Source organism: Oenanthe melanoleuca, chromosome 13 (assembly GCF_029582105.1).
Source record: "Oenanthe melanoleuca isolate GR-GAL-2019-014 chromosome 13, OMel1.0, whole genome shotgun sequence".
Classification (NCBI taxonomy): domain Eukaryota; kingdom Metazoa; phylum Chordata; class Aves; order Passeriformes; family Muscicapidae; genus Oenanthe; species Oenanthe melanoleuca.
Window position 1 is genome coordinate 12,474,828 of NC_079347.1, and position 16,009 is coordinate 12,490,836.

General features: G+C 46.1%; 1 protein-coding gene across 5 annotated transcripts in view; it reads right to left on the bottom strand.

The window, feature by feature from the left end:
- Positions 1-10,733, bottom strand: part of TCF7 (transcription factor 7) — a 70,428-nt gene extending 59,695 nt beyond the window's left edge. Inside the window, exons 1-3 of one of the 5 annotated variants that reach the window (XM_056502693.1) lie at positions 9,988-10,733; positions 9,820-9,886; positions 9,326-9,432 (exon numbers count right to left, since the gene is read on the bottom strand). In XM_056502693.1, the coding sequence (XP_056358668.1) occupies positions 9,326-9,432; positions 9,820-9,886; positions 9,988-10,185 (372 nt within the window). In that variant the 5' untranslated portion in view covers positions 10,186-10,733. Of the gene's footprint in view, positions 1-9,325; positions 9,436-9,819; positions 9,887-9,987 lie in introns of all 5 variants that reach the window. The other 4 variants (XM_056502692.1, XM_056502691.1, XM_056502688.1 and 1 more) reach the window with 4 other exon arrangements.
- Between the last annotated feature and the right edge of the window lie 5,276 nt (positions 10,734-16,009).

Genomic DNA, 16,009 nt, shown 5'->3' on the forward strand with positions numbered 1-16,009 from the left:
GAAGAAAAGAGTAGTGTACCCATTTTCTCAATAAAATCAGGGTAAGAAAAATGGGAATAAGATCAGAAATTAATATTCCTGGATAAAGGACTATCCACGGATGAGATGCAAAATTCCATAAAACACAATGTTGCTAATATCCAAAAGTTAAAGTCTTCTGTGGGTGTACATGCATAGTGATGTCAACACAACTATTTCATGATCATGAAATTGCTACTAGCCTCCATCCTCTCTGAATGGCTATTTTTAGGATCTGACCTTTCATGTGGTATAATGATGTGGATTTTACAAGAGCATTTATAATGTGTTTCATATGGTGTACAGTCCTGGAGAAATTGCTTTGTATCAGAGAAAGTGAAACAAAAAGGTTTGGATGTCTATTTAATTTTTAAAAATTTTATTTCTTATGTTATTGATTCTGTTTTCAATTTTGGGTTAATATGCATATTTATTTTATCTATTTATTTAATTTATCTAAGCACTCCAAGGAATATGCAGCACAGCATGATGCAATCTTGCAAAACATCACTTGGATTTCTAAATCCATATATATTTTTTGGATGGTGAGATTTAAAATCTGGCAATACCAATTTTTGAGCTAGGGTTTGGTGGTGTCAGGGGTTGTGCTGTGTCTCTCACTTAGAATCCAAAGACAACAACTCTTCCTCACTATCCCAGCTCCCATAGCAGTAATTCCAGGGCAGCAGCAGGTAACAAGAACCACCTCATCAGCCTCTCCACACTAAGAACAACACATTTTCATGTGGTTGATCTTACAATGGTTTATTTCCTAAACATGAAAGCAATCTCCACAGTGCCATATCCTCAGTGTCAGAACAAAAATTCCACATTTCTGACCCTTTTTGAGCATTTTGCTGCAGAGTCTCTTCCCAGTGCCTCAAAGAGTCTTTTCCCAAGTGCCTCTATAATCACAGCCCCCTTGTGCCCAGTCAAACACACTTTATGACCTTGGGCTTCTACATTTTACTTTTGTGTGGGCCCCATCAGAGCAGAACCCAGTTTGTGCTCGTGTACACTACTCCTCAGAGCAAACCACAGCAGAAAACAAATTCAACATAGAGCAGACAAGCTGAATCACTTAAAAAAAACAAAAACAAAAAACAAAAAGTAAGTCTTTTTTTGGTCAGTCTGTGATTACTATGTAGCTCTTCAAGGCAGACGTGTACTTTGTATATTACAGTTCCAGATTTTTCAATGGAACAAAGGAGATACTGTTAAACCTTTTTTTTGCCTATCATTTAATCAAATGCAAAGTTGTTATAACCGGAGGGGAAAAGTGCTCTAGATTCTAGTATCCAGTTTTACTTTGGTTTCAAAAACTTACCACAGCATTGTTGAGTTTATTGTTTTCTTTCACAAAATACTAATTTTGGGACCCCGTGAAACACAATGAAACAGATTCCTTTCATGGCAGCTGAGCTGTGTTTAGCACAGAGGTGGGGAACAGGAGAGGAACAGTGGTTTAAAGCCACTTTGGTGACCTCCTGCCCAGCTCCAGCCAGCAGGATGCTCTGGATGGGAACAGCTGATTTTGTCACATTTTTACTAACCCTTTTACTGACCAAGTGTCCTATTTTCTCCATGAAGCCACTTCACAGAGGGGGTGGTAGTGGAGGACCACTGCCAATGAAGAATTCCCATCTTCATTGGGAATGGTTATAAACAGCATGTCCAGGGAAGGGCAGTGGAGCTGATGAAGGGTCTGGAGCACAAGTCTGATGGGGAGCAGCTGAGGGAGATGGGGGCTCAGCCTGGAGAAAGAATGTTCAGGGGGGACCTCCTTGCTGTCTAAAACTACCTGAAAGCGGGGTAAAGCCAGATTTTGGTGGGGCTTCAGTCTTTTCTCCCGAGTAAGAAGCAATAGGACAAGGCAATGGCCTCAAATTGCTCCAGGGGCCATACAGATTGGATGGCAGGGAAAATTCCTTCACTGAAGAAGCTGACAAGCCCTGTTCAGGGAAGTGCTGGAGTCACTATTACTGAAGAAATTTAGAAGATGTGTACATGTTGGACTTGGGGAGATGTTTCAGTGGTAGCCTTGTCAGTGCTGGGTTAAAGATTAGACTCAATGATCTTAGACAGCTTTTCCCGCACAAATGACTTTATGATCCTCAATTATAAAGACTCAAAGGCAAAAACCAATGGCAGAACAGTGCTAAGTTGCTCTGTAAGGAAGTGAAGGTAAGAGCTCTTTGTCCAAGATCACTGACCAAGAAACAGATCCTGCTGTAATCAAGCCTTAGAGGCACATTGTGCTGCAAACCCTTCCTGCAGGGTTTGTGAGCCACCAGCATGTGCTGAACTGGCAGTCTCATGGTGAGAACAAGACCTTGGTTGATGTTCACAGAGGGTTTGGTCCAGACTTTGCAGGTTCTTTGGACATCCACCCCATGAAACACTCACACTGCCTGGGGCCCGAAGGGAGCTGTGTCCTCTCGTACAGACCACTGGGAAAGCCAGCAGACAGAACAGGCACCCAGTCTTTACTGATTCAGCTGGATTAAAACCAGAAACTAGGAAGTGAACAGCTCTGTATCCTGTATCCAACCCTCTGAGTCACCTGTTCACCTACCAAACCTTTGTTTCATCCTCCAGACACAGAGACTAATAAGCAAGTATCCTGTTATAGTTGATTTTTTAAAAAAAGAAATTCAAAGAACAGCACAGGAAAGAGCCAAGACGGGGGACTTAGATGTCCCCGCTTGGAAGCAGCCTGGGATTTGATCAGGCTGAGTTGTCCCTGCTGCAAAGAGTTCAGGAAGCAACTTGTACCTACTCTCCTATTGCTGTGCCCTCCACCCACCACTGGTAAACAATGAGGTAAGAGCATGTGTACATCAGGCTGGCAGAGATGCTGACATAAGCCATCTCCCTGAGCAGTGAGGTGGAATGGCAAAGGCATGGGAAACCAAGGGCCCTGAGCAACCTGGTCTAGTGACTGGTATCCCTGCCCATTGCAGGGAGCTGGAATGTGATGATCTTTAAGGTCCCTTTCAACTCAAACCATTCAGTGTTTCTATGAAATGGGCAGCAAACAGGAGAGGGAGCTGCAGCAGCTGTGGCCAAAGCCTCAAGGAGTGGGATAAGGAGGTGCTCCCACAGTAGCCATGCCTTCAAGAAGACAGCTCTGCCACCTAGTCCCTCTTCAAATCAGTGGAACAGACAGGGGAAGATAATCCTTGAAGATTTGTTGAGGAAATTGTGACTCCGACATGGTGCAGGAGATTTTAGTAAGTGAGGAGCAGCACATGCCTGACTATTGTTCACCCAAACCCACTCTGTCCAGCACAGCCTCTCCCTGAGAGTAACGATGCTCCCAAGTGCTCAGGTCCTTCCTCACCTTCTCTGTGGTGAATTGGCAAGGGGGCCCAAAGGCCAACCCATAGGAAACAAAGACTAAATTTGCACTTGATGAATCACAGTCAAAAGGCAGATAAAGAACTGCAGATGTGAAATAAATGGCAAGCTGTAGATGCTTCCTCAAAACTGTTGATATTTCTCAGCACTAGGCTCTGCTCTGCCCACAACCACCATGCCATGTACACAGACACACAGTCCACACCAGATTGCCATCTTAGGTGTGCAGCTCTCACCAGCCCATATCCCAGAATCCTGCTTCCCTTGCAGATCACGCTACAGATAGAGAGGGTTCAGCCTGTGATTAGGATCTGGCCCTGTGCAGATCTCAGAGAGTCATCCCTCGGAGCCAGCAGTGTGTTTAGTCACAGGAACACACGCGGCGCTACCTGACCGGGCACCTGCTGCAGCCAACGCCAGCACACCCCACTGCATGGATCAGCCAGGGCTTGCACCCTGTGCAGGAATTTAATGTGCCAATAGAGCCATGGCAGCAGAGGGACCACAGGCTGTGAGGCAACACATGAGTGAGCACATTGCACAGCCCCTCCTGCTCCCCCTTCTCTCAGTTACAGCTTTGGGTATCAGAGCAGCTCTGCACTTTTCATCTTGGACATGCCATGTGCCACTCAAACCCAAACCACTTTGCTCTTCACAGTTAAAATTTCAAAACCACTAATCATTAACATGGATGAGATTCGGGAACTTGAGTTGATGTTAAGTTTCTGCTTTTCTCTCCAGATTCTCAACCGGTCAAGCCCATAAAATTTCATACAAGCAATGGTTGGAAATTTGCAGGAACAGTGCCTTTACGATACATATCTCATAGCAACTCCTCGCCAACAAAGCATCCCATGCCTGGGAAGGCAGTTCCAGGGCAGCCTGTGAAGGAATCCCAGTGGGAGACCAGATATTGTTGAACTGTCTGAATCACGTGCACACTTATTCACATGCCCAGATTTACATAAAACTTGCTTTTGTTTCCCTGTGACATTTTGCTTTCTCTTTTTTCCATTCCAGACAATTTTAAAAATAAGGTTATATTAGACCACACACATCCAGTGCTGTATCATGTCGCTGCTTCTTAAGTAGAACTCTCTAATTTATTTCAAAGGGAAGTTGTGCTTCAAAATTGAGGGTGTGATATGAACTCAGAAATTAACACAAGAATTTTCCTTGGGGGAAACCAAGACTGAATCAGACATGCAATAAATGACCTCGTAAGCCCTGTGCCTTGGTATATCCACATATCCAAAACTGTGCTTAAACATAAAATATTATTTTCACCATTATTTTATTTCAAGGTAGTAGAGCAGAAAGAAGTGGATTTGCTTTCATCAGGAGGGAACAAATTATTCATGTGTCTGCCTGCCAGGAGGTCCATCAACAGCCACCACAGTCCGAAGGCTTTCTGCTGGGAATGTAACAATTCACAGGGACAGGGAACCATCCTGGGGAGGTCCCACAGTGCCAGCCCTGCTGCCAGGGAACCTGGCTGGGAAGCTGCTCTCCCACAGCAGCAGCCACTGCTGGGAACACACAGAGCTACTGTTGGCTCCAGCTGCCCTCCTTCCTCCCTCCACACACAACATCTGGAGAGGGATGGGATGCAGCAGTCCTCTCACAGCGACAAATCCCCATCACACGGTGACTCTGGGGAGTTTTCCCACTGGTTTCAACAAGATCAGAACTCAACACAGGAAAAAGCAATACTAAACTATTGCCCTGACAGTGCAAGTCAGGACAGAAAGGCAGAGAAGCAGCTGAGCTGCAGATTTCCTTCCGCCAGCTGCTGTGGGGCCACAGTCTCCTCCTGCAGAGGGATGGAGCAGCCTTGGGGAAGGAGACACAGCAGAAGCAGCCATGTCCTGGGGCTCAGCTGCTGCTGCTTCAACCTCTGTCCACTGAAGAGCAGCCCTAGACTGTAGCTCCATGCTTTTTGACCTCGTGCTAGGCATTTGGGCCCTGTGGCCCCAGGCCAGCAGTAACTGCACTTTCATCTTGCCCTGCTCAAGGGGACATTTCATACCCTCTGAACAAGCTCAAGGAGCCCAGTGGACCACGGGGACCAGGCTCTGAAAAGCAGCATTATTTGTGAGTCTTATTTGGGGACTTCAGCTGTGTAGGGCTTGGGGAGGTACCCCCACTCTTCTGCTCCCATGTAAACTCTGGTTTGACAATTTTGTAATTAAGAAAATGAGCTAGTGTCTGTTTTCCAAAGAAAAATAGGCTCTTGCACTTCTGTTTCTCACACAGACAGAAAGTCCAGTGCCTCAGCTTCACATGCAGAGCATTTCAATTCTGCTTTTACACTCCTCACACACTCACCAAACACATCTGAAGTGCATAGAAGGTGTGAGGAGCTCCCATCACATCTCTCCCATCAATGGGAGCAGGGAGTCCTCGTGCCCTATATACAGGGCAGCACGGCTCATTCCCGTATTTTATAAACCTATTTACAAAAAGAACTTAAAGGAACTTATAAGAGCTCCTTTCACCATTTAACTACCACATAGTACAAGATATAACAATGTTCAGAAAACCCCCTCAGGTCTAAACTCAATTATACAACTGTAGCAAGAAAAATATTTTAATCTGATCAAAGTGTTAACATGTTTGACCATGTCTGACCTCTAATGTTTGTAACCACCTAAAAGGCTGCTGTTCTTACTAAGGATGTACCTTAATTTGATTTAAAGTCATTTGTACTATTTAAAAAAGGATATAGTTTTATGATTTTATATTTAATTTAGAAAAACAGTTCCTCAACTTGTTCATATTCTTTGGAAGTTTCTTGCAGATTTTTAACCCGTAAGTCCTATATATTTCACTCTGGGAAAAGCTGGACTTTGCATAAGATGTGATAAAGTGGAGCCTTTAACAACCATACACACAGCACCTGAGAGCCAGGTGAGAGAGCTCTCCTGGGCCTTGCAGAGTGTCAGGATTCCAGATGCACACACAGGCTCTGCCAAGATGCTCTTAAACACCCTTGGCCCGGCAGCTGATGGGATCCACAGCTCCCAGAACAAGGGACATCTGGGCTCAGCCCTCTGCCTCGTCCTCAGCTCCAGAAGCACCTTCACCCTGCCCATGCCCCCAGCAACAGCTCTACTGCCAGTCCAGGAAACCTGTGCCTGCCCAAACCAGCAGCACTCCAGCTGAATCATCCCACACTGGCATCTGCCACCTTCAGCCAAGGAGGGCCACCCTGCTGCAGGAAGCTGCTGCCACCCTCTCTGCTGCTGGCCCTCAGCAGGGCCTGGCCTGGCTGCTGATGGCAGTACCCAGCCATCCTCAGAGCACCACTGGAGCAGCAGCAGAACACCTAAATAACACGGCTGGGCTTGTTTTGGTAAAAAGAGGCAGTTTTGGCTGGGAGATGTGGGGACCTGAGCAGGATGCTCGGGTGAGCAGCATAACAGTTAGTGGCTACAAAGCCTTGAGGGAAACAAAGCAAAAGCAGTGCTGCTGACAAAATCAGAAAGAAAATAGGAAAGCAGCACCCCAGTACTGCTGGTAGCAACACACCCAGCCAGGCAGGTGCTGGAGCCAGTCCAGAGCCACTTGCAGCTCTCTCACAGGGTTCGTGGGGAGCCCACTGAAGAAAATGTGGTTTTCTAGAGCGTTGCAGGGCAGGGGTTTAGCCCCAGCCTCAGTGCTGGCTGCTTTGTATCTTTCAGGGAGTTATACTCTATTTTCAATCAGGTAGATTACTGTTTTCACTGTAAAGCCCTGACAGTTTGCCAAAGTACTCCTGGCTTAATTTTTTAATTGATTTTTTTTTTTAAGATTCTAAAATTAATCCTACTTGCAAACAACTGTTTCCAGGAAGCCTCATTAACCAAAATACAATCTCCACTATCAAGTGCACGCATGATTGTGATAATCCTATTCACTCACACAACCCTCCTCCCCGACTCTACTTGTGCTAAAGTGTTAATTAAACACACTTTTATGGATGGTTAAGTATCTGCAATCTTCAGTCACAGATCTGACCACCTCAATTATTGGAAGCAGCCACCGGATTATAGCCCACACTTTATATAATGTACACAGCAGCAATAAATCTATATGAGAGCAATCCGTAATTTACCATGATAATCTCTGCATGGTCAATAGAAACACAAGACAAAATTGCCCAGAATAATATATTGAAATAGTTATTGCAGTAAGTTGAAAAACAGCAAGACCAGGTAACAGATTTTTAACTGAAAACATCAAATCAGATCTTCATAAACTATGGAAGGATTCAAACAGGCCTAAAAGAAGCTGTTTGAGGCACAGGATGATTTTGGTGGCTCTCAAGGGGATGGGATCATTCCTTCTTTGCTACTTGTGTCTTCTCCCCTTCGAGTTCTGCACAGTCTATTTGCTCCTGTCTGCTGTTCTGACAGCAACTGCTTGGATTTTATTTTGTTACCAAGGGAAAAGGTGATTCCTAAACCACAATCTACTCTATAGCCTAGCTGCTAATAAATAGTCTATTGCACTTTGCTGCCCATCTAGGATGAGTTTAAGATTAAAAAAAATATTCCACCATAGCAAAAAGATGCTGGACTAAAGTAACTCTGGACTTACCCAGATTCTATTTCAGGGAGCAAATTAAGTATATTTACCTAAGACAAATTTAAGAGCATTTAAAGTTGATCAGGAAGAGAACAGCTTAATATTTTGGGGAATGAGGAGGATACCTGGTACCTAGATAAGGTGGGAAGCACCAGAAGAAATGCTTATTTGGGTTACAAGAACATAAGTTGGCCCTGCCCTGCAAACACATCTTTTCTTGCTGTAAAATGAAGGAAGACTTAAACATTTAGGGATAGATTCTTGATATCTGCAAATTTCAGCAAAGTTCCAGCAGTCTGCAGCTAGGAGAACCGAATCTCCTAGGAAAAGCTGTCTGGGGTACAGGCAGGCTCTTGCAGGGACCTGTCTCCTGCTACCCAGGCCAGCTGGATCAGGTGTGAGGGTAGGGCACTGATTTACACAAATAATTCTGAGTTTCATACGCCACAGTCCATCAATTTTTCATAACACCAGTTTTACATCCTACCCCCCTTGTGAACAAATGACTGGAATTAACGACAGGTTAACATATTCTTTTAAACTTTATCCCTTTAGAAGTTAAAACCTGAACCTGAAATAAACCAAATTACTTTCTGTCCTCACTTGCTGATGGCTAATGCAGAACAATGTCTGAAACAAACGCAGCAGTGCCGGGCTGAAAGTGACACCAGCATCGACTGTCTGCTGCAATGCCAGAACATTATTTTCTGAAGTTCTGATCAAGATGGTGATGGGAAAAGACAGCTTTTGTAAAGAACACTTCAGTTTAATCATTCAGATAGCAAGGCTTAGAAACATAAGAACATACAGAATTACTAAAGCTGATTTAAACTGCGAGGGAAAAACTTTACAGGAAGAAGATGGGAATAGTCCTCCAGCAGCACAAAGCCTTTTCCTAAAAACCACTATTGCCATTTTAGAAGCACAAGATCCATTTTCTGGGCCATCATCCACAGCAGAGCCCTAACACACAGCATGCCAGAAACTGGCTGTTTTAGCAGACTCAAGCTTGGCTGTGGGACATATCCCTGAACACAAACACAAAGACCAGGAGCTGCTCCTTCCTTCTGTGACCCCAAAAAAGGAAGGGACATTCTTCCATGAGATATTAGGATTTGACTGCTGGAAGAGTAAAGCCAAACCTGGAAAAGCAGCTCCTCCAGCAAATTCAGAGCGAAGCAGGCGCTTCCTGCTGAGCATCTTCCCCTTCCCCACACTGCTTCTGCTTTCAGCTTGGACAGAACAGTGTCCAGGCATTTCAGAAACTGGGCTCCAATTTGTCAGGAAAAAAGCATGTGTAGGTGCCTGCACAACACCTGCAACATCCTTCAGCAGTGAGAGGTCACAAAACTTCTCCATTAGGAGAGGAGAAACTCACCAGAGGTGACATAGATCCATTGGGCAGATACGGATCTGAGAGCATCAGGAAAGGGTAACCAGAGTAGGCAGATCCTTTATACATTCCCGGGTCCTGATGTTTCATACCTGCTGAAATCAATGTTCCCTGTCAAAATTCGTCCTATGACAGGTGACTCCACTGCCTGTAAGGGGTCCCCAAGGAGGTTACAGTATGTTGTGGGAGTCTTTTTGTCCCATACTCCTCAGAGAAGGTGCTGGGGAGTGCCAGGGTCCCCCATGGGTGCGGATTCCCTGAGTGGGGACACCGGGAAGCCTCGGTGCTGTCAGGAGTAGCTTTCCCGCTGGGGCCTGTGGTGACCAGGCTGGCACCCCTCACTCCCAGGGGTGTCAGGGTGATGGGCTGGGGAACCGGGGCCTCAAGCACTAGACGGGGCGCACTGGCGAAGCCCAGCGGGAACCGGGAATGGGGAAGAGGGGGACACACCGAAACACGCGGAGATTGCTGCGACTAACCATCATCCATGTGGTCCGGGAGCTTCTCCTGGTACACCCTCTGCGGATCCTGCACTCGGCGGAGGGCCTGCACGGGGAGGAGAGAGAGGGGCAGCGCGGGGGCGTGGGGCGGGGGCCGCGCGGGGCGGGGGGCGCGGGGCCGAGCGGGGCCGGCCCGGCCCGGCTCACCTCGGCATCGGCGGCGGCGGCGCCCGGGCTGCCGCTGCCCTCCGACTCGTTCACCAGCGAGGACTTGAGGTCGGCCAGGTCGCGCTCGGTGAAGGCGTTCTCAGGGATCTTCTCCTCCTGCTCGCCCTCGTCCTTGAAGGCCAGCATCTCGTCCGTGGCGCCCAGGTCGTCCCCGCCGCCGCTGCCCAGCTGCGGCATTTTCCTCCCGCCGCTCCCTCCCCGCCGCGCAGCAACTTTCCCGGCGAGTATTGTTCTCCCGGATCAAGCCCTTCGCAATTATTAGTTTTTTTTCCCCTCCGTCAATTTTTTTCCCTCCTCTTAAGAAAATAAAAAATTAAGAAAGCTCCCTCGTGAATTTTTTCTTTCTAAAGTTTTTTTCCTCCTTTCAACTTTTAAACTTTTTTTCCCCCCTTTTAATTTCGTTCCCCCTTTCCAAATTCCCTTTAAATCCTTCCTTTAAAAAGAAAAAGATTAAAAAACTAGAACAGCTTTTCGCTCGTCTCTCTTTTCTTTGCCCCCCCTTGTTCCCTCCCCGCTCCGGCGGCTCGCGGGGGGCTCGGCAGGCTGCGGGCGGGCAGGGTCGCGGGATGCCGGGCTCCTCCACGGGCCCCCCCGTGCCGCCGCCGCCCCCCCGCCCTCCGAGCCCCAGGAAGTTTGGCTGGAGCAGCGGGCGCCGGCGGCTGGCGGAGCACGGAGCGCCCGGTCCGACTGCGAGCGCGGCGGCGCGGCGGGCGAGCGCTGCGACATCAAAGCGGCCGCCGGGTGATTGGCAGCGCCGGGGCGGGGCCGGGGGCGGGCACACGCGGGGACACACACACGCACGGACACACGGACACACACGGAGCACGCGGGTACGCTCGCTGGCACGCACGCACACGGGCTGCCGTGCCAAGTCCCTGCATTAAAGGCACAGCCAGCCCCACGCCGTCCCCCCGACCTCGGTGGCCCGAGGGTGGGCAGCACCGGGGGCTCGGTGCAGCCCCGGGTGTGTGTGCACATCTGTGACACGCAGGGGTGTGCTGCTCGCACATCTGCACTCGCACCTGTGCCCACCTGTGTGCACACATGCCTGCGCACATGGACACGCTTGCACACACATCTGAGCACACACGCTCATGCCCCGTGCGCATCCGTGCCCGTCCAGATTCCCGCACACGCTTCTGTGCACACACATCTGCGCACAGACCGTGGCACAGCTCACCTGCACCTACTCCTGCGTGCCCAGAGCTGAGCACGCAGCCGCACATGTCGGTGCTTACTCACATGCACACAGCACGCACGCATCCCACATGTGCACACACATCAGCGTGTGTCAGTGTCTGCACCGCCCCACGCGTCTCTACAGGCGCGTGTGTGTGTGTGTGTGTGTGTGTGTGTGTATGTGTGTACAGCACACGCACTCCTGTGTACACACACCGCACTCACAGCTGCACATCTGGCACACACAGCAGCACACACCAGTGGGATCCACACACAGCCCCGGACACATCAGCACAAAAGGACATGTAACTGCACACATTGGCATGCACAGCTACACATCTGGCACGCACAGACATCTGCACACACACATCTGCACGCACAAACACATCTGCATGCTCGCATTCACCTCTGAATCTACAAGCAGAGATCAGCAGCACATGACTAAACACAGAGGACAGAAGGCCATACATGGTACTGCTGACACACATCAGCCCATGTGTGTGCACACAGACACGTCAGCTCCTAGGGAGAACGCATCAACTCGTGTGGGCACACACTGAGACGTGTGTGTGCACAGAGAGACGTGCATGAGCACGTGTGTCCACAGTAAGACACCAGGATGTGTATGTGTGCACACAGACACACCTCAGCTCGTACACGTGTGCACTGAAACTCACCAGGATGTGTGTACAAACACACACTGCAACACCGGGACTGGTGTGTGTGCACAGGCAGACATGAACACACACATGCACACACACACTGAGACACATCAGGGCACACATGTCTGAGCACAGGCACACACAGCACACGTGTACCCACCCACACACCCCCCCACACACGCACTCCCCAGCTGTGGGTGCAGACACACCCGTGTCACACGTGGGTGCCGCTGCCACCCGCCCTGCACACCCCAGGCTCAGGTGATGCTCCCACCATCAGCCCCTCTGCAGCACAGACGTGACGTGGGGTGGCAGAAAATTATTGGTTTTCCTGCCTGGCCCCGAGGGTCAGGAAACAAGAAATTACCATCTTCGCAGCCCATTTTGAAGGCACTAGACACTTGTGTGTCGGCGTCGGAGGGTTTTTTAAGCAGTTCCCATGGAAAAGGAAACTCCTCATCTCTTCTGATCACACACGACAGGTCCTGTGCATGTCTCCAGTAGCTTAAAACAACACACCGATATTTATTTTCCTTAATTAAGATTGCATAAGATAGCCCTGGGTCCTGGAGGCTTTGCTACAGACTGTAATGACGCCATGTAAATTGTTTTTTATGACCCAATATACAACATATTGTCACATTCAGCCCTTGAATAGGAAGCTAAAAATCTTGGTCCCTATTTTTCTTGTTAATTAGGGTATTATTACTAGGGATATAATCTCATTACTTTTTGGGGAGGAGGAGAACTAGTTGGAGCCACTTTGAAAAGTACTTGAATATATTTAAATGGAGCAAAATCTGTCTTTCTGCTAATTGCTGATTTTGCATGACATAGAATTATTGTTCTGATTTTGGGGTACAGTTGATGCCGGGCTGAAGAAGATGGGAGAGGGGAAGGATGCTATTTGCTTTTTTCCTGCTCACTTTTCTCCTCCAAATGAATGAGCTGCCCCATAGGAAACTCCGTCGGCAAATTTCCATTCTTTTAAACATCCCAAAAATAAAACAAGATGCAGCCACTTTGAGGAATAATCATTTGAATGAAATATTTGCTACTTTAAGATTTTTTTTCCTTCTTCTTTCAGATGATCCTCTTGTTTTGCATGTGAAAAAAATCGTCTGAGATTTACAGCCCTCCCAAATGGAGATAAAGCCTTGGCAATGAGTTGGAAACCTGTTGTAATCTGTGATCCAGGAAACAAAGAGCCTCATTAATGCAGAGACTTTGGTGAGCCTTTGATGTTAGCTAGCATAGCATTCACTCTCAGTTCCATTTGCATTTAAACATTCATAAAAACATCATCTCTGCTTCCTTTGCCTTAAGCAATTTAGGAGTAAAGTATAGCTTCTATTTAAAGAAACCCACTGTGGTGAGGCTTAGAATACAAATATCACATAATCTTCAAGCAGAGCAAATATTTTATCCTACATTTTTGGTGGGCACATTTAATAATATTATATGTAAGACCCAAAATAAAACATCCATCTTATTTTCATTAACCTTACACCACATATTCTAGTCAAAAGAGAAAACGGGCCCTGTTAATTCTAAATATACTACATACCAATTTGTGGAAGGAAGAGAATCCACAGGATTTTACATTATTGACAAGAGCTGAATTTTTGAAAACTGTGTGCCTACAGCTAGGTGCCTAAATCTGTATTTAGGCACACAACACTGAAAACTGTGAACAAGGTCAGATATATATATATATCTATATATATATCTATCTATCTATCTATCTATATATATATCTGGAACTGCAGAATATTCATCCTGGTTTAAAAATGGAACAGAAAAAAGATTATTTTAATTTTTTAAGTTTTATTTATAACAGAATGAAAGAAGTAAAAACATAAACAAACAACCCCCTAACACGTGAAGATTTTCTTCCAAGGGAAGGCACTGTTGCTTCCAGATGGCATCCTGAGGGAATGGCAGTATGTGGGGAATTTGGGAATCACTTAGAAAGCAAAGGCCTGTCTCTATTACTATCTTCATAAGTATTATTCCCCAACATACATAGAAGAAGTGGAACAATATAAAAAATACTGGAGTTGGTTTGTCTTGGTATTTGGAAATATTCAGCTGGGGTTGTCAATGTTTTCTGTATCTTTAAATAACTGAGCAATGGAAATTGATCCTGTGTCACATGGGGAGTTCTTGATATCCCCCCTCTTACAAGGCAATCTTTAGGTTTTGTGCTGTAAGTCATTGCAGCCTGGCTGGTGTTTGAAGCATTATAAGCAAGTTTCCTATTTAATGAATATTCAAAATTAAAAACTGACATGGAAAACACTTAAAACCAACTTTACCTTGGATAAAATATTTCTGGAGCCGGATCAAAGGGGAAAAAAAAAAAAGCCTGGCTTACTTGTCAGATCATATCTGCACTGAACTTCAAGGTTTGATTTGTATTATTTACATAGAAAAGGTCCCAAGAAACCAATTTGGCACTAAATATCTTCATTACGTTTTTTCGCTTGTATGGGTGATTAAATCAATCTAGGGTTCCTGTTTTAATTTTTTTAGAAAGGTGCAGCCATCTGTGAATTGAGGAACTTTTCTGATGTCATCTTTCTGCTTCAGACATACTTTTGCCCCCTCCTTTTATTATTTTTAATAAGGAAACTTTTAAATGAGCGTGTTTGCTTTACTATTAGAGTGTCTAGCTGTCCTTCCAGTAACTGCTTAGAATTAAAGGTATATAGTAACTTTTTGGAACATTTTAACTGTAACACCTGCAAACCAGATTAAAATATAACCCAGTCTGTCTGTTAGTCTGCCTGTTCCTCACCCTGCATTTATCAACGTGTTCCCTGAATGCTGTGTGTGAAACTCAGCACATGCATTTTGTACCATGCTATGCACAGCAGCACTGTGTGGTTTTACACGTTAGAGTGAGCAAACCTCTCTTTTAAATCAATGTAAATGTTGCTGCTGACATCTCCTAGACCAGGGTTCCACCTTCTGTGCTTTAAAAGGGCCTTCCTGGGATTTATTTAATTTAGGGGATTTTTTTGGGTTTTTTTGAGTTGATTTGTTTTTGATTTTGTTCATTTGAATTGATCAGTTTGGAGTAGCTCCATTTTACTGTTTGGACACATTTTGTCCTCGCCCACAAGTTCATTTAGTATGGATAAGGGACATATCTACCCTTGTCAGGTTAAACATCATCAATATTTCATTGTATTTGCAGCAAACATGTTTCCCTGATGTGCATATACAAATCCAAAAATGCTTTGATTTAAACCCAGATTTATTTCAGCTATTTTTAATTATTTTTTTTGGGTTTTTTTTTGCCTATTAATCAGTTCTCCACTAACAGAAGAGCCTTCTAAATATTTACCATTCTTTTGGAGAAAAACATTGGCACAGCCATCCCATAAGGATGGCTTGATTGATAGATTGGCAGTGCCAACGTTTCAGATGAGAGGGATGAAAACTTCTGTGTGGGATTCCAGCTGGGAGCAGGAGCTCCTGGAGGACAGGCTGGTACCAGCTGAACTAATCCTGGCAAGTGACCAGCGTAAATCAGGCCACTGAAAGCTCTATTTTGCCCAAAGGGGTTTACACTGGTGTAATTACCTCAGCATAGTCATAGCAGGAACATTTCCTTAGTCTAGACAAGCTCTAGTACATAAAATAGATCTATTGCAACTGAAACATCCCGACCCAGCTGGGGCCAGGACAGACCTCCTGCTGTCCTTTCCTTTACTGCTGTGTGCCCAGGTACAGCAGGATTTGGGGCTGGGCTGGAGCATCCTCCAGGTTGATTGGTCTGTGACAGAAAAAAGGGTCAAGCAGTGGCTCAGCCATTTCCTGACTGGATTCACTCTTAATCTTGAAGGATTTTAAGTGTTTATTTGACTTCTTGCATTGATCTAAATGTGCTTAAAGGATTCCCTGACAGCTGCCAGAAGTTTGCTTTAAAACTACCAGCAGAAAATTCACTCCCTGACACTGACTGCAATATTTAGGTCACTTTTGAATATCTACAAGCTCTTCTGGAAATGCTTCCAGGTGTTAGGACTGAAGACTTCTTTTTTGCCCTTTGGGAGTCAAGTAGCAAAGGGAGTGCACACTGCTGACTGAGGCCAGCATCCTGCTTTCTCCAGGAAAAGAGGATAATCTCTCTCAAAAGGCTTCATCAGATG